Consider the following 20,445-nt stretch of genomic DNA (forward strand, 5'->3'; position numbering starts at 1 on the left):
GCTTCAAAGTGTTTATTTTAAGACCAAAAAATGAAAGAAGGCCTAAGTGTGATTATTTTCCCCAGATTTTGCTGAACCGTTGACCATGCCTGGTTATGGAGGGGCAACTTCTGCTGGAGCCTCTGTTTTTGGTGCTACTGGGTTGGATAACCAGCCTCCGGAGGAGGTTATAGCTATCATTACCTCCATGGGGTTCCATCGAAATCAGGCCATTCAGGCGCTGCGAGCCACGGTAAGCACGAGAGACTGGTGGATCCCCTCCTCTTATTGGAGCGATTTGTATTTCATCAGTAGCAATTGAGACTTTCCAATGTCCTTTGGTCTTTTTGGGTCATGTTTGTCTCGCTCTGTACCCCACCATGGATGGCCCACAGGGATTTATTTGCATACAGTGTATGTAAAGCTCTAATAAATGAATGCGAGTATCATACAGAGAGTTTAAAACTGGGGAGACAGTTAAATATAGGGAGGCAGTGGAGCTGGGGCAAGAAGACCAAACTCAAAGAAACTCCACATCATCTTAATGTTTATGAACAGGGTCAGGGGTTTGACTTGGAGCTTGCTTGGGCCCTTAGAGCAGAGAGGGGCGCATGAGATTCTGTGTTCAGTGAGGCAGTTCTGTAGGAAAAATTGTGCTTTTCTGATACCACGACCTTAGAGAAGTGTCCCCAAAAGTCCTCCTGGTGAAGACCAAATGTCTCCTTGGAATTCTCTGCTTCTGTTTCTCTCTGCAAATGAGAGAAGTTTCTTCTGGTATTCCTGAACTTGGTGATAAATGTAGGAGAGAAGGCACCATGAACCTAGAGAATAGATAGAAGTCTTCCTTTTGCAGTGCAGGTAGCTGTTTAGTATTGAGGGAAAGTACTTGTTTTTTTAAACCCATCCCTCCTTGCTACCCACTGTTCCATTTTTGAGGAGTTGTCTGCTGCTGATTCCTTCTCGCCTGGCTGCCTGCTGGGGTGCATTGCTGAGGTTGCCACAGTTCTCGGCCGAAACATCGCACCTTGCATTTGTTTTGCTTGGGGTGCTTGCTTACGTCAAGGGGTACTGCTTATTTTACTTGTTTTACTCTTACATTGGAGATTCTCACTATGTCTAAATAAATTCATTACCCCTCTAGTGACACTGAAACAGGGGAAATGGATATGTTTTTCTGGTCAGTTGGTTTGAACTGTATGGGGGTCAGTTTAAAACAGTTTAACTTAACAAACCAGTGTTGTCATCATTAGTCAAGGCATTCATTTTGTCTTTGCTGCAGTTCAACCATTGTGCCAACATTTGGGGAGTGGAGGCATTGATGTAGTACTCACATGGGTGCCCTTCTGCCTGGCATGGTTGTCTGCAGGAAATACAGTTGGTAGAGAATGTAGTGTGTGCAATTATTGTGGACTTAGAAAGGGCTGCACTCAAACGAATGCCAAACTTTTTGGCATTCTGCACCCCATCATTATCCGCATTAGCCTGCAGAAATGCTGAGCAAAGACTGATAGAGGCTTTCGAATGCTGATCTGCTCAGAACTGTTTTCCAGTGAATCGAGTTACAGGCCTCTGCTGCGAGGCGTGCAGAATGCCAAATGCATTTTATATGCAGAGTCAGAGCTTCTTCCTCCGAAGACACTCAGGACCAATGAATTCAGGCCTCCCGCCTTAGCTGCTTGACTCCTTAGTTCAAATGATCAGGATATAATGAGGCCTGGGGACTGCATACATTGTAAACATGTTTTATCTTATTAGAATAGTAACCTGGAAAGAGCACTGGATTGGATCTTCAGCCACCCTGAGTTTGAGGAGGACAGTGACTTTGTGATTGAGATGGAGAATAACGCCAATGCCAACATCATTTCCGAGGCCAAGCCCGAAGGACCTAGAGTCAAGGATGGATCTGGAAGTAAGTTCCTTGCCTGAGGGCTAGTCTGAGCAGCTGTGACTGTGCCCTCAGCTCAGGACTTTCCCTCCCATCGCTCCCTTGTGTCAAAACCTTTGCCGTCATTCCAACATGAGCATGAATTTCGTCTTCTCCCAAATGGTGCGTTTTGTCACTCTTCATGTCCATGGTGATCTGATAACGCCTTGGACAAACTCAGAGTCCTGTCACCTAGTAGTGTGTGTCCTTAAGTTTAGTGGCAGCTTTGACTTTGGATAGACTCAGAGTCCTGTCACCTCGTAGTGTGTGTCCTTCAGTTTAGTGGCAGCTTTGACCTTGTCCAGTGAGATGAAATGTTTTTGTGTATCATGGAAGATTTTGTCTGAAAGAGAGCGTCTATTTTTATGTGGTATTTTTGAGCAGGCGAAGAGCAGTCTCACACCTGTGACCCTGTCCTTGTCCACATTCACTGCTGATAATTTTCTGAAGGGTTGTCGTGGGGCAGGCAGAGGTGCCGTAGGCCAGTGCTCCACCTTTTAAGGGCAGACACTTAATGCATGTCGCTGTGTGCCTGGCACTGTTCTAAACACTGTGCATACATATGGTCATTCAATCCTTAACACACCAGTTTTACAGGGGAGAAAACAGAGGCACAGAAAGATGAGGTACCTTGCCCGAGGTCACATAGCTCTTAAGAGCTGGAGCCAAGATTCAGACCCAGATCCATGTTCTTTAGCATTGTGATCACCTTGCTTCTCAGACTGTTGTTGCCACAGAATAATGTTCATTGTCTTTAGCCTGGCATTTGTCACCTCCTCCAGTCAGATGTCAGCCTACCTTGTCTCTCAGTGTCGTTTCTTCTGCACCCCCGCCCCCTGCCCAAGTTCACATGCCACAGCACCAGCCCCCTCAGCTGTCATTGACCCCTTCTTTGCTCAGGTGAGTCCTTAGTTGTGAAATGCCCTTCTCCCCCATCACCTCACACGAAAACCCCTACCATGATTCGGAACTGGGCTGAAGATTCTGTTTCTCTGGGGGGCTTTCCCAGGCCTTGTCCAAATCAGTACATCCTTACTTCACAGGCTCATGATAATTATACCAGTGTTGACAACACCTCCATTGTGCCACCTCAATCCTCACAATAATCCTACATGGTAGGTTTTACAGATGAAAAAACCGAGGGAAAGAAGGTTAGTTGCCAAGGTCATGGAGCCAGTACTGGGTAGACCAGAATTCCGACCCAGGCAGTCTGCCTCCAGAGCCCATGCCCAGGGCCACTGTAACGCAGCGTGGGTTTGTTCTGCTATTAGAGGTATCAGATTCATCGTGGAGTAAAATCAGTTATGTCGGTGTCTGTGTCTCCCAGTTGACTGGAAGCTTGTGGCAGACAGACGCCATTTTACTTTTATCAAGTTTCTGGTGTGTACCACATAGAAAGTACCAAGTGAAATATAAGTGGGTTTAATTAAGTTCACACTAGAGGCATTTGTTCCTGTTGTCACGTGGCTGTAGCTCTGCTTCTTCACAGTCTTCTTCATGGCGGTGGGAAACTTTCTTCTCCTTTTATATAAAGTAGCTAAGAAAAGGATGAGAGAGAGTTCTCCCAACTCCCATAGTCATCTAAAGAATCTTGTATTACTTTTTGGAAAGCAGTGCTTTTGCCTAAAATATTAAACTCTGTTAACAGACAAGTTATCAATCACCGTAAGCAGGATTTATTATGTGTTACATGTCCCTTGGCTCATTGCTTCCTGGACTTTCTGTAATGGAAGTTGGTGAGTCCTTCTCACCAAACAAACAAACCACAAGATGGGGCCACTGTAAAGCTGCCAAGATATTTGGCTACAGAAGGAGGGAGAGCGTGATCATTAGGGACTTCCATCTTCTGGTGGAGCCTGGAGGGACCCAGCCGCTCTCTCAAAGACGGTCATTAATGATACAGACAGCCACATCCTCTCCTTGGGCTTCCTGAACTCAGTAATCTGCAAATATTCCTGGCACTACTAGTTTCGAGGTGCATCCTTGACTAGGATGTGGTACTTTGAAGCACCCTTTAATTGAAAGGCACTATGGGTCCAACTCTGTGGCCTTGTTCCTCATTGCCTCCAAATTTAGGTCACTGGTGGTGGGGGTGGGGAAGGAGACAGTGATATGCTATGAGAAGTCACACACAGGATGTGCAGAACCTAAGGGCAGTAGTGGGTGACGTTTTTAATTATGAAACACCAACAAGCGTAAACCATCCTAACTCCACAAGTGAATTTTGTTTGTGATCAGACGTTAAAGTAGCCTTTTTAGCACTGTGCCTGGCCCCTGGGAGGTGATCAGCAGATGGATGGTTGAATGAAGAATTGAATGAATACTAGGGGGTAGTGGTTACAGGGTTAGGGTTTTTTTTGCTTTCTCCACCACGTGCCGCACGGAGGAATCAGCGTTCTATTTTGTGTTACTTTACATGTATCACGGGAAAGGAAAAAGACGTTTTCTTGTGCTTTGTTGCATTAACACCTGAACTCATGTCAGTGGCTTCTCTCTTCCTTCTTTAAAAAATTTATCATTTAGCCCTGGCTGGCGTAGCTCAGTGGATTGAGCGCGGGCCTGCGAACCAGACAATCGAGGTTCGATTCCCAGTCAGGGCACATGCCTGGGTTGCAGGCTGGTTCCTTGCAGGCTAACTACCAGCAGGGGATGCACAAAAGGCAACCGTACATTGATGTTTCTCTCCCTCTCTCCTTCCCCTCTAAATATAAAATAATAAATAAAATCTTTTAAAAAATTTTATCATTTATATTATTTTTTGATAATTAAAAGGATATATAATAATTTTAGCAACTTCAAAAAATACAGATATTTGAAGAGGAAACTAAAAATGACTCTATAATCTTTGTGCTCAGTCATAACAGCTGTTAATGTTTTTTAAATTATATTTTACTGATTATGCTAATGTGGTTGTCCTGATTTCTCCCCCTCTGCCCATCTCCACCCAGCACTCCTTACTCCCTCAGGCAATCCCTCCGCCATTGTTCATGTCCATGGGTCATGTGTACAAGTTCTTTGGCCACTCCATTTCCTATATTGTACTTTACATCCCCATGGCCATTCTGTAACTACCAATTTGTACTTCTTAATCCCCTCAGCTCTTCTCACATTTCCCCACCGCCATCTCCCATCTGTCAGCCATCAAAATGCTCTTCCCATCCATGATTCTGTCTCTATTTTTCTTGTTTGCTTAGTTTGTTTTTTAGATTCAATTATTTATAGATATGTATTTTAGCTGTTTTGTTGTTCATAGTTTTAATCTCCTGTTTCTTAAATAAGTCCCTTTAACATTTCATAAATAATAGTTTGGTGATGATGAACTCCTTTATTTTTTTCTTGGAAGCTCTTTATCTGCTCTTTGATTTTAAATGGTAGCTTTGCTGGGAAGAGCAATCTTGGCTGTAGGGCTCTGCTTTTCATGACTTTGAATATTTCTTGCCAATTCCTTTTAGCCTGCAAAGTTACTTCTGAGAAATCAGCTTACAGTCTAATGGGAACTCCCCTGTAGGTGGAGTAACTTCTTTTCTCTTGCTTCTTTTAAGATTCTCTCTTTATCTTTTACCTTTGGCATTTTAATTATGGTGTGTCTTGAAGTGGAGCTCTTTGCATCCTTCTTGTTTGGGACTTTGCTTCTGGACTTGTATGTCTATTTCCTTCACCAACTTAGGGAAGTTTTCTTTCATTATTTTTCAAACAGCTTTCCAATTTTTGCTCTTTCTCTTCTCCTTCTGGTACCTCTATGATGTGAATGTTGGACCTCTCAAAGTTATCCTATCCTCAGGAACAACTTCAGAGATTACTTAAACTATCCTAAAGTTTTTGGATTCTTTTTTCTTCTTGTTCTGTTTTTTTTTTTTCCTTTCTTCCTTCCTTATGTTCCAAGTCATTGATTTGATTCTTGGCTTCATTGACTCCACTGTTGGTTCTCTGTAAATTGTTCCTTATTTCAATTAGTGTATCCTTCCTTTCTGACTGTATCCTTTTCATGCTGTTGAGGTCCTCATTAAATTTCTTGAGCATCCTTATAACCAGTGTTTTGAACTCTGCCTCTGGTAGATTGCTTATCTCCATTTTGTTTAGTTCTTTTTCTGGAGTTTTGATCTGTACTTTCATTTGGGCCATGTGTCTTGTCTCCTCATTTTGGATGCCTCCCTGTGTTTGTTTCTGTGTATTAGGTGGAGCTGCTTTGACTCTGTCTTGGTGGTGTGACCTAATGTAGTAGGTGGCCTGTTGGGTCCACCACTCTTAATGTTTTGTATTCATCTTTAGACCTTTCTATGCAAATACATAAAAGTGAATATAAATATTTGTATTTATAAAAAATATAAATTCTGTTCTATACATGGTATTTTATAATCTGTTTTCTCCTAACTCTGGACATCCATATATGTAAGTCTAGGTCATAGAACACATATTAATAACATTTCATTGTATAGATGCACCATAATTTATATATCAAATTTTAGGCCAACTAGTTATTATTTAAATAAAAGATGATTACAGGAAGAGTTTCAAATGATAAGGTTATTTGTAAATTCAGAAGCTGACAGTAGTGATTTTTTAAAATTTTCTTAAAGGATGAATTCTGTTGATAGAACTATAGCAAATGCCTCTCTCAATCACTGTCTCAGTAATAAACATTTGTTCACATTTAAGCTTCTTCTTTTTCTTCCCTATTAAAAATAATGCTGTAGTGAGCATTCTTGAGCCCTCATTTTATTATTTCCTTAGAAATAATAACACAGCTTTTTTCCCCCAGTTTTAACACAGGATTGTCACCTCATCCCCTAGAACACACCCTGGCACTTCTCCTATTCCCTGTTGGGCTGAACACTGTTCATAATTTTTAATATTTTTGTCTCATTGTTTTTCTTCTTGTGTTAATCACTTCTTCATTTTTTTTGGCCCATTTCCCATTTTTATTGATATTTTCAGCTGTTTTTTATGGACTTGTTAGAGAGTTTCATGTGTTAGCTATTAGTTTGGGAATATTGGCATCTTTACAGTATTTGATATTTTCTTACTAGAAACATATTCTTTTCCTTTGATTCCTGTTTCCCTTGTCCAGCCCCTGCGAAGCTATATGGTTTTCTTTATAAGTGTCCTATCCATTTCCGGCTCAGTTACTTCTCATAATTCCATTTTCTGTGTTATTTAATGAATAAAAATTTCCCTATTATATTTTCTGAATTGTTATTGCTGGATTTTGGAAAGTTCCTGATCTTATAATTGTTCATTTTGTGGGGCTTCCCCACAAAATGGGGAATTACATTAAATTGATAGATTTAATGGACTAGAATTACATTAAATTGATAGGTTAATTTGGGGAGATGTATATTCTGTATAGGTACAGTACCTTTTTTTTGGTTGGTTGGTGAATTGCTAGAGATATTTTAATGTGGGGAGACATATATTTAAAGACAATTTAAAGGTGAGGGAGTCCTATCTGGCTAGCTCAGGTGGTTATAGCATTGTACCCATTACGCGAAGGTTTTGGGTTCAGTCCCTGGTCAGGGCACATACAAGAATCGACCAATGATGAATGCATAGATAAGTGAAACAACAAATTGATGTTTTTCTCTCTCTCTTTCTCCTTCCTTTCTCTCTCTCTAAAATCACTTAAAAATTAAATATAAGCTCATTTGGTATTTGGGAGCAAACTAGAGAGCCAAAACAAACAGACAGACAAGACAGACGGACAAAGAAACCAGATAAAACCAAATCTCAGTTTTCAGGATTCTGTTGCAAGTGGCAGGAATGCTGAACAGTGCTTTTCTAGGTGGAGAGGAAGTATTGTATCATTAAGGTGGAAAGTCCCAGGCAGACTTGACTTAGGCTTGGTCTTGAGTCTGGGCCTGAAACCCTATTATCTCAATGTGCCTGTTGGCTCTGCTTCCTCTGGGTTGGTTCCAAGCTCTCCCTTATGACCACAGAATGGCTGCCTGTGCCTCCAGCAGCTGTCCGTCTCCAGGTTGGCATCCAGCAGTAAGAGTCCTGTCCCCTCAGCCGAGGTCCTGAGAACCTGAGACTCAGGTGTGTGTGCACATCTTCCTGGTCTTGGGCCCCATGCCTGGAGCCTGAGGGTGGAGACATTTTCCTTCCTAACTTTTGAGGTGGAAAGGGAAGCGTTGGCCCCTTCAAGCCCTGGTTCAAGTGTGGGCCTGGACTAGGAGAATCAGTATCACCTCTGAATTTATTAGAAATGCAAATTCTTGGGCCCCACCCGAACCTACTGGATCAGGACCTCTGGGAGCAGGCCCAGCCATCTGCATTTCAGCAGACCTCCAAGTGTTTCTAATTCCATTTGAATCAGAGAAACACTCCTTAAGATCAAGATTAGGTTACTGTTGCCTAATGAGCAGAGTGGCTACTGGGGCCTGACTATCCAGGTTAATGTTGAAAAGGACAAGTTTGGTGTTTGAATTGGAAACAAGTGACTTACAAGGACAGGGATCAAATAAGCACTCGTGTCAAATGGTTCAGGATGGAGGGATTGAGCAAAAAAGGAAAACGTCTCATGGACGTGGACAACTGTGTGGTGATGGGGGGAGGGGTATAAGGGGGACAAATGGTAATGGAAAAATACAGCTAAAATAAATTATAAAAATTCTTTTGGTGAATATGTTCATTGAAATTCACTGTTGCCATCTTTTTGCTATTACATGAAGTTCTTTTATTTAAAAGAACTTCACACCTGGTGCCATTCACACCTGGTGAATGGCAGCTGCCTCCACTGGATGTGCCCTCTGGCGGTTCCTTCACTCCCACAGCAGGGCATTCAGACCGTGGCTCCCACGGGCGAAGTGACATTTAGTGTAGGCCGGCTTGGAATTCAGGGCTGATTTTGGAGCCTGTGCATGTTTCCCTTTACCCCTTATTGAGTCATCTTGTTTCAGGTTTTTTATATTGGAATGGGCATAGGGATCTATTTTTTTTGGAAGGCTATATTTATCACCATTTTAGGGCTAGCATCTAACTTTCTGTTGTGTTTTTTTTTCAATTTCAAACAAGTGGAAAATCAGGCTTTCAAGTTTGACTTATCTGGGCTTCATTTGCAAAACCATTTCTGTTTCTGTATTACACTTAATGAGCATTTAAATTTTTTTTAAAATAAAGAACTGGCTGCCAATGTAATTACAATGGGGTTAGGCTGTGTTACTCAAAACCTGCTTTGGCTCCGTCAACCTCGTCACTGGATTGGTTCAGACATCCGCTGCTGCACCTGAGATTTTCCAGTAAGGGAAGCCTAGATTTTCATGTAGATAATGGTTGGGCTCCCAACTTGCCCAGACCCCTGAGGAATGCAGTGGTAATAGGGTCTGGAGAGCAGAAGGCCCAGCCTCATGGGGGGAACTAAGTGACAGTGAACCCACACGTACCTACTTAATGCATCTGGGCTCTGATTTTCCTCCTGCTCCAGCATCTGTTTGTAATTCCTGGGTTTTTTCTTTTCAGTGGTGTTACTGGAAGTTAAGAGGAAGCCACTCTGTGGAGTCAACTAATTTCTACTAAAGTACGAAGGACTGGGAATGATTGGTCTTGGAGGGAAGTGTGTGCTATTTGGAGTTATAGGCAGTAGTAACAAAGAGAACTCAAGGGGGACTGGTCATTTTGAGGCGGCTGGGGTCGGGGAGGCCGTTTGGAGACCCTTATGAAGTCTGTCCATGTTGTCAGCTGCCTTAAACAGTGACTGATTTATCCAAATCCTCCTCCTTCTCTTTTTGGAAACTCAGAAGTTTTCTAAGTCCAACTGTTGGGAATAGATGTTTGCAGACATAGGGTATTTATGAGTCAAATGTTAGTCAACTGGGGATAATGTTTTCTTTTTCCCCTTTGTTGTACAGAGGGAGTTAGGGGTGGGTAACGAAACAAATTGTTCAAGTTAGGAAGATCCAGTTGGAAAACTCAGTTTGGATTTCTCAGCAGAAGGCTACAGAGCCCTGGGGTCTCGGTGGGCGTTTCAGGAAATCTTTCGGTGTTTCTGTGTTCTGAGCACTCTCCGTAGACCGTTAGTGTGTCTGACACTCATGAGTTACTGCTGCTCTTCAAATACATGTACATGCTACAGGGTTTTATAAAATATAATTTTTTTGCACTCCTGAATCTAGAGTTGCTTTTGTACATTATGTGTTGTTAAATTGTGATTTTCAAAAAGGTAAATCATGACTCTCAAGTACATGGAAACTGAACACATATCAGATTTTCTTTGACTCATAATGATGGAAGCAGTTTAATGTTATTACTGATTCAAAAGCATTTGAAAAGCTAAGGATATTTAAAGAATTTGATTGCTAAGTTAGATATAAAATTAGTTTCTACCATGACAATAAATACCGGTGGTTATATGTTCCACTGGGCGGAGATTTTTTTTGTATATTTACCAGACAAACATCTACAAGTTAAGTAACTTCACTAAGTCTGGGACCTTTAGTCAGTAGTAAGCAGTGAGACAAACTAAGTTCTTTCCAGTAGCCGAGGGCCAGCAACACTTTCTCTTTCCTTTTACCAGATAGTAAATACATGTTTCAGGCTTTGTGGGCCATCCACATGGCATCTCATGTTTTTGTCCTCTTCCTCCTTCCCCCTCCCCTTGGCAGTACGAAAACAGGCCTTGGGCTGGATTTGCCCTCTAGGTCATTGCAGTGTGCGTGGTCCCCGCCCTCGCTAACCCTGCAGAAGCTGCCCCTCCATCCGACGTGAGTGAGATTGCTGCTGCCTCTTCTACTTTCCAAGTTGCATATTCTTTTTTTTCCTGACAGTGTTTCTCAAATGCTTTTGTGTCAGATGGGGATGGTGGTGGTAAAGTGTTGCAATTAAAAAATTCTTCATATTAGAAAGGATGGGAATATTTTCCTAAGTTCAAAAAAGGACAGGTTTTGTTGGGAGAGGGAAATGGGACAGAAGGATGCTACTTTCAGTTATTTTTAAATTCTGGTTAGAGGACACTTGTCACCACATGTTAAACACAGTGGTTTAGGCAGTTGTGTTCACTACTTCCTGTACTTTGAAAGTTTCTCTGTTGAAAGTCAACAAACTGTCAGTGACCAGAGGGGAAGGGGAGACCAATGGGGGGGAACGTGGACAACTGTATTTGAGCACCAATAAAAATTTTAAAAAAAGAAAGCATTAAAATAATAAAAATGAAAAAGAAAGAAAGCCAATCAATACTTTAAATGTGATTTACCATGCTTTACACTGCTTTTCCTATCCACATGAAAAAGGGGTGTGTACATTTTGGGGGCAGTGTGTGAAATGCTCTTTTTTAGAAGGAGTCCTCTGGGAACTTGGAAAAGAATCAGCAAGAGCTCCCCTCCTTAGTTTATTCACCTTGACTTTCTCTTTGGAAACAAATATTAATTGGGATTTTTTTTTTACCTATTGAGCTTTTGCAAATGTGTTGAGACTGATTCTCTCTCATGCTATTTTTTCCTAGTAGGAGATCTTGAACGATGCATGGGTGGGTGCTTGTATTGCTAAACATGGCTAATTTTAATTGTAGGACGGAGGTTTTTGCTAATATTTTTTCTTTATTTTTTATGATTCTGAGTTTACATGTGAGTTGGTTTTAAACAAAGAGGGGGAAAATGCCCTTGGGGGTTTAGTGACATGTTAGGTATATTGGGTGTGTAGATTTAACCTTTTCCCTGTGTCCGTTTCATCAACCCATTGGCTGTGTTGGTGTCTGAGCAATGTTTCACTGCTGTGACCCGGCTTATGGTGGGAAGTGCCCATTTAAATACTCTGACCAATTATTTAAGTCATTATTTTGAAGGACAGTTCCTTGGTTTGGATGGGGACAGTTCCTTGGTTTGGATAGGGACAGTTCCTTGGTTTGGATGGGGACAGTTCCTTGGTTCTTTTTTTATTTTTCTTTTAGAGAGAAGTTTTTTATGAAATATTTTGTTATTCTATTACAGTTGTCCCAATTTTCCCCCTTTGCCCTCCTCCACCCAGCCCCCTTCAGAAGGCTTCTCTGATGTGACATTTGATCTGAGGCCTTGAGGATGTGAGGGGTGTGCCATGTGACCGCTGAAAGAGGACTTTCAGAGGGAGAGAGTAGTAGGTGTGGGGGGTGGAGGGGCAGAGTGTGCTGGGTGTGTTTGTGCAGCCGCCAGGGGTCCGGAGTAGCTGAGTGAGAGAGGGCGAGGAGGTGTGGGGGCGTCACAGGCTACTGTAAAAGATTTCACTCTGGGATAGAGAATACCACTGGAGGGTTTTTTGCAGGAATAACCCAAGGCAACTCCCCTTTCAAGACCACTCTGATGGTCCTACTGAGAATAGCCGGTAGGGGGCGAGGAGGGAAGCTGGGACTCCAGCTAGAGGCTATTGTAAAAATTCCAACAAGAGGTGATGGCAGCTTGGGTCAGGGCTTACTAGTGGAGGTAGTAAGAAGTGGTTAGATTCTGGGAATATTTTGAAGGAAATGCTGACAAGATTGCTGATGGATTGGGTGTGTGTAAAGAGTGTGTGAGAGAAGTCAAGATTCTGTCTTCAAATATTGGAAGAATGGCATCACCATTGACTGAGAGAAATAAGGCTGAGAAGAGAATGTTCAGCAAACTAGGAATGAAAGGGAACTTCCTCAACTTGGTAAAAAGTGTCTACAGTTCATGTCCTACTTACTGGTGAGAGACCAAATGCGTTGCTCATAGGATCAGGAACAAGACAGAATGTCCACTCTTGCCACTTCTATTTAGCACTGTAACAGGAGGTTCTAGCCAGGCAGTGAGGCCAGAGAAAGGAATAAAGAGTATCCAGATTAACAAGGAAGAAGTAAAACTATCTCTATGTGCAGGTAACAATTTTGTATGTAGAAAACCCTCAGGAATCCACTAAAAAACTATTGGAACTAATAAGCAGGTTCCGCAAGTTTGTAGGAACAAACTTGAAATTGATATATGAAATTTGGTTGTATCACTTACATTAGCAATGAACATTCTGGAAATTAAGAAAATAATTCCATTAATGCCATGAGACTGGATGAGGTCAGTCAGGATAGTGAAAAAAGAGGTCTGAGGTCCAAACCCCTGGCATCAGCATGGGAAGGTCAGGGAGATGAGGAGCAGCCAGTGACGGGGCTGGACCACCAAGTAAGGGCTGTGACCTGGGGCACGTACCTGAGGAAGAAGGGCGTGGTCAGCAGTGTGTGGTGGGCTGAAGGATGTGTAAGACTGTGAGGAGGGGGACTCACAGCTCGTAAGGGTTGAGGATGGCTGAATAGCAGAGAGAGAGAATGGGAGAGGGCGGGGAAAGGAAAAAGTCTGTCCAGAGCCAGTACTTTGAAAAATGCAATCAAGATTGAGTACTAGAAAAATGAATAGGCAAGCCTATTTTCCCCTTATTAAGTGCAGCAGACATGAATATTATTCTCAGGTTATTATCAAAGTTTGTAAACAGCCAGTTTCTGTACCTGTTTTGCTGTGATCTGTACATTTGCAGGGCAGATTGGTACTTGTCCGTGGAGCCCACTTTGTGTTGTGTTGGTCTGGGTTTGGCCAGGAGAGTGGGAGCTGAAGTTCATTCATTCAACACAGATTTGATACAAAGTCCTGTGCTTTATGGCAGGAGGTGCTTGTTAGAGAATAAACATCTGTCTCACCCTCTACGAGGCTGTGTATCTCCTTGTTCAGAAGGTGTGAAGCCTGAATTTGGTTCATGTAGTTTATAATCGTGAACAAGTCAGAAGTCACAAGGAGTGTATTCTGAAGCATTGTCTCTTTTCATGAATGATAACAACGATCTGCTGTCTTCCTCAGAGTCCTGACATTTGTATGGTGTTTTATTTTTAATTACTCATTGAACCCTCATCTAACCTCCTGAAGTGGGTGGATTTTCATTTTTGTGGAGACATGAGCCCAGAGAGACGAAGCAGCCTTTCCGCCCGTACGCTGCTTGAATGGGAGAGAGCCAGGATTTCCCTGTGAAACCCACCAGCCTGCCACCAGATCAGGCTGCAGGATTTTTAAAACCCCTTCCAAATGTGAATTTAATATCAGCTGTATGTTGATTATGTCCCACTTTGCTATGAATTTGAAGGTTGAATTTGGTGTCGCTTTGAGTGGGTGTGTGCTTGGTATAGCAAGGTAAGTAGACTTTGTCTTTCAGTTTAAACAGTTGCTGGATTACACACTTCCTGGCTTTAAATTCTGGTCAGAAGTGCTGTGATTTCTAGAAACGCTGCCTTTCACTGAGTTGCCTCCTCTTCCACAGTGTACGAACTGTTTGCATTCATCAGCCACATGGGAACATCTACGATGAGTGGTCATTACGTTTGCCATATCAAAAAGGAAGGAAGGTGAGTCTTCTTCAGAAGGTCAATGCTGTCTGTTTCATTGAACGACTCCTGTGTGTTAGGCCCTGTACTAGGGGCTCATGTGTTGTCACTTCATTTGGTTTTCACAGTGGCCTTATACTCTAAAGGCCATTTTACATCCCCAAACACCGAGGCTCAGGGAGGCCAAATAGCTTGGTCTTAGCTAGTAAGTAGCTGTGTCAGAGCTGGTGCTCAAACACTCTCGACCATCCTGGTTGCACACCAAGGTAACTTTCCCAAATAAAGGTGCGTGCTACAGCAGAGTGTATGTCATATTTGGAATCTCCATAGGATTGCCGGATTAAGCCAACAGAAGAAAACTAGATGCCCTATTAAATTTGAATCTCAGATAAACAGTGAATAACTTTTTAGTGTAATTATGTCTCAAATATTGCACGGGACATACTTATACTGAAAAATTATGTGTTGCCCACCTGTTACTCAGTTTGATGGGGTAACCTGTGATTTATCGGCAGCCCTGAGCAGTCAGTGTTTTGCTTTATTGCAGCTTCGCAGCAGGCTTCTTGGCTGCTTAAGTAGAACTGTCGGGTGTGTGGTGAACTGGGAATGAGACAGATGTAAGCCGCACCCAATTTCAGAACCTTCCCCTGGGGCCAGACACCCACAGGCCACGCTGGTTTCCCCCTCCTGGAGCTCGCCACCCAGCAGCCTGTGGGTCGGCACTCCTACGCAGGGCAGTGCTGGGACCACAGAGACCCTGCAGAAGCACATGACCTTGGTCTCTGCTGTAGGATGCTGACTTCTCACCCCGTGCCTCGTGTTGCACAAGTGACCAGTTCTCACTCGACCCTCAATTGTGTTTCTCTTTGTTGTATCTTTTAGTCTTATCTTGGCTTCATTCATAAAATAGTTGAGCACAGGGACTTGATTTATACTGAATTCTTTTTATTATGAAACTTGATAGCTCTTTCAAAAATACTTAAGAAAAATAGTTTAATTATAATTCAAAAGCCACAAAATTCATCACTTTGGTACAATATAAAAACATACAAGAATGTCATCTGGAAGCCTAGTGGTAATAATTGTCTATATTTGGGTATATTTCTCTTTGTTTTATTATTTTCATTGGGAGAGAGTGTGTAAGTCTATCTATGCACATACTACATATAAATATACTTCATATTTAAATATAAATATAAGTTTATAACTTTTTGAAAAGCTTAATATATCCATATAATTTTGTAGCCTGCTTTTTCTCACTTTGGATTCTATTGTGGTTATTTTCTCAAACTACCAAATATTCTTTGAGATACTTGAATAGTTGTATAACAGTTCACTGCATGACTGTTTACTTCTGATTCTCAGGTAGTTTTATACCAAGTCCTGAAACAAACAGCATGGTACATAATTTTTTGATTGAATTTATGAGGTTATTTGTGGATTTCTGCAAAGATTTAAGAGATCAAAGTGTTTGAAGTGTTAGGAGGCTCTTTTAGTAACTACTTTTGGACTGAACTTGAGAATAAACAAGCAGTTGTAATGTCCCACTGTCATTCTTTCCTTTTTATACAACCCACTTGAGTTTGGTTATCTTAACACATCTTGATTCTTATAAGTGTGGCACGGTAACTTTTTTCTGCACAGTTTCCTGGAATTGACTCAGATCCCTGAAATGCTTCTGCCTTCTGTTTTCAGATGGGTGATCTACAATGACCACAAAGTCTGCGCCTCAGAACGGCCCCCTAAAGACCTGGGCTACATGTACTTTTACCGAAGGATACCGAGCTAGACCTCAGACGTACGGTCGGCGACCAGCCATATGCCTTTTTAATTTGCCAAAAAAAAAAAGAAAAAACGGAAGTTGGGACAGCCAGACAGGAAGGAATACATGGGGGTATTTATAGTTTATTTAAAGAACATCATTTGACGCCTTCTGAAATGAGACTGGGAAAACATTTCCGTTAGCGATGATACACTACTGTAGATAGTTCTTCTTTTTATAAATGTTCAAGGAGAGAATGATTAAAAAAGCAAAGTATTCCTGTTGCTGGTGGGGAACCTGCCACCGGCACATCAAAGACAGGAATGTGCCACTAGCCTCTGTTTTGCTTTGGGGGTCAGTGGTGTGGACTCACCCACAACAAATGAAAAGCCCACCGTGGTTTCATATCCAAAATCAGTAACTCAGTAACTAGGCGAGACTTTGTTTGGGACATCGTTTTTTCTTTCAATACAATAATTTCTGACCTACCCATGTATAGTAGATGAGAGCACCTGTAATGAAACATTTCTAATCAATTCAAGATTCAGAGCACAGTCGTGTTACTGTGTGAGAGGGTGAGACCGAGAGCATGGAGACCTTTACAGTCAAGGAGGGAGTCTGTGGCAGGTTGGTCTTCAAAGGCTAAGACGGTGGGCGTTCAGCGTAGCTGGAACAGAGCAAGTAAGTATTTTAAAGAAACTATAACTCAGGAGCAGTTTAAAAAATTAGTTTCCCACATAACATTTGGGCACGAAAAGGACTGAGTGCTGTCAAGGGGTCACGGCATTTGGTGGCGTAACCACGCCAGGTGCCCACAGCAGCACAGCGGTGTTCTTGGCCGAAGTAGATGAATTCTGCTTTCCCAGCAGCTCTCCCCCTAAAACGTAATGTGTATTTTTAGCTGATCACTTCTTCCTACATCGCATGACAACGCCTTGGAATCATGTTAAGGGCCCCAGATTTGTCTGTAATTTTCTTGTCCCCGAGCTCTTTGCCTGTCTCCATGTCTACATTTTCCGAGGCCAGTCTCATCTGTGTCCTTTGTTGGCTGACTTGCCTTCACTGTGTGTCTGCTGCCACCAACAATGTGATCTTGGGCACTTGAAGGGTTTCAGAGGCAAAGACACTTGGTCTGCCATTATGAAAGGCCATCATTTCCATCTGGTATGCCAGCGTATTAGTTGCAACCTAGGATTAGATCAGAATTTCCAACGTGATGAAAACGTGGAATGATAGTGCTGTAGAATTTTCCTACTGCCTGCACCGAATTCAGTCTCTCCGGAGTTTCTGTTTCAGGTTCTTCAGTCAAATGTAAAAGGTTTGTTGCTCTCCACTTAACATGGATGTGGTTGGTAGAAAGGACCTTGCTAGAAACTATAGGAAAATAGAATGGAAGCAGTTGGTGAAATACAGCGCGGGCAGTGGATTATGACCTGGTGAATTGTGAGTTGTCTGGCGAACACGGGGCCTGCTGCACAGGAGAGCAGTGAACATGGGGCACGGAGCCCAGGGCCGTGCCCGAGACCCGGCTGCTGCTCCTGGCCGGGCAAGTCCCTCAGCCTCCCTGTGCCGCACCTTCTTTGTCTGCACAGTGGAGTGGGGACACCCACTTTTTTTCCAACTGTGCTTCAAAGACATGGTGACATGCGATATGACGAACCTTTGAAGAGTAGCAGGTGGTGTGCCCTGGTGGGTCCTACTACAGTGTGCTCCCCTCCTTTTCTCATCTGGTGTTTTCTTCGATTTGGGAGCAGATGAGATTGGCATAAGGAGGGAGCTCGTGGTGCAGTAGTTCTCTGCTAAACTCTGCCCCCTGGTGTCACGTACTAACACCGACTTGGAGGTCCTAAAGCAGCCCACCCCTTTACATGCATCCTTGGCTCCTGTAGAAATCCCCACGCTAAACAGCCTTACAAAATCTAGTCTCCTTAGGGCAGAATGAGTATCCTAGAATAATGACTGCAAACACACATCGAAAATGACTGGTGTTCAGTGCTATTACAAAGCAAAGGCCTTTTGGGGGGGATGTGGGGAGGTGATTGGGGATTTGATTTGAACTGTGGACAAAGATAACAAGTGTATTTTCAACAAAATAAAAATTTTATAGTAAAACTTTGCATAATGAATGGTATAAAATCAGTATAGAAAATGATAGACTCTACAATATTTAATGAAATAGAAAAATTAATTTAGCCCTTTTGATGCCTAAACATGTTGTAAAAAAGTGTAACATGGCTGCCTTTTTTTCCTGCCTCAAAAAACAAAGGGCTATTTCTACAAGGCAAAGTTTTGTATATGTGCTATTCTTTATCTCAGATGGACAATTGGAGAAAAACTGGAGCAAATAATGAGTTTCTTTCTTGCTTAAAGATGTATTTGTATGTATTCCTTAGTATATATACAAGGCAGGTTTCCCTGGAATAAATGTCTGGAACATACCGCTTAACTTTACATATGTATGTAGATGAGATTATTTGTAACTGAAAACTGGACTGATGTATGGATTCTGTCACTGGATCATCAGCCAGTCAGGAGCTGTCTGTGTGAGGCGTGGCGGTGTCATCGTGAGATTCTTCCCATGTGTGGGCGTACGTGTGAAAGAGAGCTCCTTCTCCTGTAAATGTCTTTTGATATCCATTTGTGTAAAATCCCAATGAATGTGTCTTTGGAAAATACAATGTATCAAAGTTTTAATTTTGTCATTTGACCTAGATGCCCCTATCACTAATCAGAAATCCAGTTTGGTTCAAATTGAGATTTTTTTTTAAGGGAAGTAAGTATACAGAAAGGACTGGGAAGAATCACATTTTAATGCCATTTTACATCAACATTGCTTCAATATTTTGACTTAGCTGTTTTCTCCCATGAACAAGAGAATGTGCCTGTTGCTCCCTGTGCTCACCTGGGGCTGCAGGAGGTCTGGCGTGAGCAGCTGGGCTCTGGGACTCCCAACAGCGTGGAGCCTCCTTCGCTCGCAGGTCCTGGTGGGCCACCCTGGCTTTGCGGCCTGACTCCGCCCCAGAGTCTGATGGGGCCTTTTTCTTTAAAGTGAGTGTGTTAGACCAGACGAGCCTGGACAGAAGTCCCTTCTTGTACTAACAGTCCATTCTGTTTTTTCCCATGGTTACTACCGGGGTCAGCTGTGCGAGATGTGATGGATCAGATTAGGTGGTAACACTTTTGGTTTGTTACAGCTTATCCACCCTAGTTCAGGGCCTGTCTCACTTAATGCCCCCACCCTGACTTTTGTTCCCACTTTCTTTGCTAATTTCCCCATTTTTCCACCACTGTTGGAACTTTCCACTTTCCAGTCCGTGAGGTACTTGGTTACCATCCCCCTCAAAAACAAAAAAAAATCCATTTAAAGTACCTCCCGCTCTGAAAAACCTCAGAACCACCTTCTGCTAAATTTGTCACCTTTATAGACTATTTTCTTATTCTAATTTGGTTCTAGCCATGATCCCCAAGTAGATGCGGAGACAGTTGTCTGTCACAGAAAGATGTCTTTTCATCTCGTAGGATCATGGTGGCCAAACCACCTCATCTGTGGGACGGGGGATCAGAGTAGATAAAGTCTGGTTCTGCCCTTCACCCCAGGGCAGAAATCCTAGGTCGCAAAACAAGGGTCTGAATAAAGTAGTAGGAGTTGGTGGATAAGCTCACCTACGCCGTGCCACAGAGATTCCCTACTCGGTAAATCATCCTGAGAGTTTATGTTAAGATTCTCTAGGCCTGTGCTACTCAGTACAGTAGTCAGTAGCCACACGTGGCTAACTAATGGCCTCTTGAAATTTGGCTTGTCCTGACTGAGATTGTGAAGGCTTCGTACCAAAAAAATTTTTAAAAAAGGAATGTGAAATATTTTTATCTATTTTATAGTGATTACATGCTGAAATGACAATATTTTAGATATATTGAACAACATACTAAAATTAAACTTACTCCTTTTAATCTTTTTTTAATGTGGCTACCAAAAAGTGTAAAGTTAGACACACAACTCTCATTGGGCAGTGCTAATCTGGACGTAGATGGGGGAGCCGGTAGCAGGGTGCTTTAGGTGTGGAACGTGATTCTCTGAAGCATCTAGATAGAAGAAGCAGCAGAAATATTTTTGCTGGAGTCAGGAGCACTGTGAGGCACAGGATACCTTCCAGAAAACAGAAGATTTTTCTAAGTAAAAAACATTATGTGTGAGACTCCAATGAAAAGACAAAAGCAAATGAGCCCCAAACCCTCTTCCTTCAGTTTTGCCTAGAAGCTGCTAACTTGAGACTTATTTTTTGAGCAACTTCCGGGTGCCAAGGATGTCAGCCACATGAGCTCAGTGCTGGAGGTATGGGTTTCACTTTAGGCAACATTCTCTTGTGGTCTCCCCTCCCCAGGTGGTGGTCAGTCTGTTCAGAGCCGGTGTGTTGGGAACTGTCAGTCTTGCCGCTCCAGACGAGCCGCTCCTCTTGGCCTCGGCAGAGGCTGAGCTTGTTGCCTGTGCCCACCTGCCCAGCAGGT

General features: G+C 42.6%; 1 protein-coding gene across 1 annotated transcript in view; it reads left to right on the plus strand.

The window, feature by feature from the left end:
* USP13 (ubiquitin specific peptidase 13) overlaps positions 1–19,905 on the plus strand; it is a 102,069-nt gene extending 82,164 nt beyond the window's left edge. The window contains exons 18-21 of the mRNA XM_037058790.1: positions 66–232; positions 1,735–1,888; positions 14,114–14,198; positions 15,873–19,905. Coding sequence (XP_036914685.1) covers positions 66–232; positions 1,735–1,888; positions 14,114–14,198; positions 15,873–15,966 — 500 coding nt within the window. The 3' untranslated portion in view covers positions 15,967–19,905. The remainder of the gene's footprint in view (positions 1–65; positions 233–1,734; positions 1,889–14,113; positions 14,199–15,872) is intronic.
* Positions 19,906–20,445: the final 540 nt, after the last annotated feature.

The sequence above is a fragment of the Sturnira hondurensis genome, unplaced genomic scaffold, assembly GCF_014824575.4.
Source record: "Sturnira hondurensis isolate 20B ecotype Veracruz unplaced genomic scaffold, ASM1482457v3 Scaffold0010173, whole genome shotgun sequence".
Lineage (NCBI taxonomy): Eukaryota > Metazoa > Chordata > Mammalia > Chiroptera > Phyllostomidae > Sturnira > Sturnira hondurensis.